Source organism: Manacus vitellinus, unplaced genomic scaffold (assembly GCF_001715985.3).
Source record: "Manacus vitellinus isolate BGI_N305 unplaced genomic scaffold, ASM171598v3 scaffold_138_pilon, whole genome shotgun sequence".
NCBI lineage: Eukaryota > Metazoa > Chordata > Aves > Passeriformes > Pipridae > Manacus > Manacus vitellinus.
The window spans coordinates 1-1,305 of record NW_021938994.1 but is presented as its reverse complement, the minus strand read 5'-3'; the positions used below and the strand labels follow the sequence as shown (position 1 = coordinate 1,305).

Here is a 1,305-nt window from a genome sequence, read left to right as displayed (position 1 = left end):
TGAGCCCCCCCAGGTCCCTCAGGAGCTCTCCAACCCCTTCTCCTGCTGCTCCCACCCTCTGGACACGCTCCAGCCCCTCAGCATTGTCRTGAAGTGCCCCCAAAATTCCCCCCTGGAATGGGAGGTGTGACCCCACCCGTCCCCAGCACGGAGGGACAATCCCTTCCCCGCTCCCCGGGGCTGGAAAACCTCCCTGTTCCCAACTCCTGCTCCCAGTTCCTACCCCTTCCCCTGCAGAACCTGGAGATGCACGACCGGATCGAGCACCTGATCGAGAAGCAGGTCAGCCGGGGCGGGCACAGCGCCAGGGCCCGCTCCAAGTCGGAATACGTCAGCAGGTACGGGGGGGACGCGGAATTCCGGCCGGGAAGGGGCTGCCCCGCGGGTCCATGGCCTGGCTGGGATTTGGGGATGCTCTTCTGGGCTTGGGGCGTGCTCTTGGGAAGCAGGGATGGTCCTCTGGATTTGGGGATGCTCTTGGGTAGCAGGGATGCTCTCCATGAATTGGGGATGCTCCAATGGATCTGGGATAGCGGGGATGGTCCTCTGGATCTGAGGGTGCTCTTGGATAGCAGGGAGGCTCCTCTGGATCTGGGGATGCTCTTGGGTAGCAGGGATGCTCTAATGGATCAAGGAATGCTCTTGGATAGGAGGGATGCTCTAATGAATCTGGGGGTGCTCTTGGATAGCAGGGAGGCTTCTTTGGATTTTGGGATGCTCTTGGATAGGAGGGATGCTCTAATGAATCTGGGGATGCTCTTGGGAAGCAGGGATGGTCCTCTGGATTTGGGGATGCTCTTGGGAAGCAGGGATGCTCCTCTGGATCTGGGGATGCTCTTGGATAGCAGGGAGGCTCTAATGGATTTGGGGATGCTCTTGGATAGCAGGGAGGCTTCTCTGGATTTGGGGATGCTCTTGGGAAGCAGGGATGCTCTCCACAAATTGGGGATGCTCCAATGGATCTGAGGACACCCTTGGGAAGCACACCCCGTTTTTTCCCACGTCTCCATTCCCTCACCCCTCCCTCAGCACAGCCCAGGGCAGCCGAAACCCCTTTCTAAGGGGGGACCCCCCACGCCCCCCCAAGACCCTTTTCCCACGTTTTTTTCCTTCATCCAGCTGAAAACCCCCCTTTTCCCCCCGCAGCAAGAGGCTGACAGGCCCCAAACCGCTGCCTCTGATCCGGGTGGTGGAGACCTGATTCCCCAGGGCCGGGCCGAGCTTGGACTCTTCCCCTTGGCACGGCTGGCTCCGGATTTCCCCGCTTGGCTCTCGTGCTCCGGCCTCGGGACCCTCCCGGAGCCG

The 1,305-nt window shown here is 60.8% G+C and overlaps 1 protein-coding gene across 1 annotated transcript in view; it reads left to right on the top strand.

Moving 5' to 3' along the window:
* The window catches only part of TUFT1 (tuftelin 1), a 12,925-nt gene extending 11,636 nt beyond the window's left edge, over nucleotides 1–1,289 (top strand). Inside the window, exons 7-8 of the mRNA XM_029958030.1 lie at nucleotides 238–338; nucleotides 1,147–1,289. Coding sequence (XP_029813890.1) covers nucleotides 238–338; nucleotides 1,147–1,201 — 156 coding nt within the window. The 3' untranslated portion in view covers nucleotides 1,202–1,289. The remainder of the gene's footprint in view (nucleotides 1–237; nucleotides 339–1,146) is intronic.
* Nucleotides 1,290–1,305: the final 16 nt, after the last annotated feature.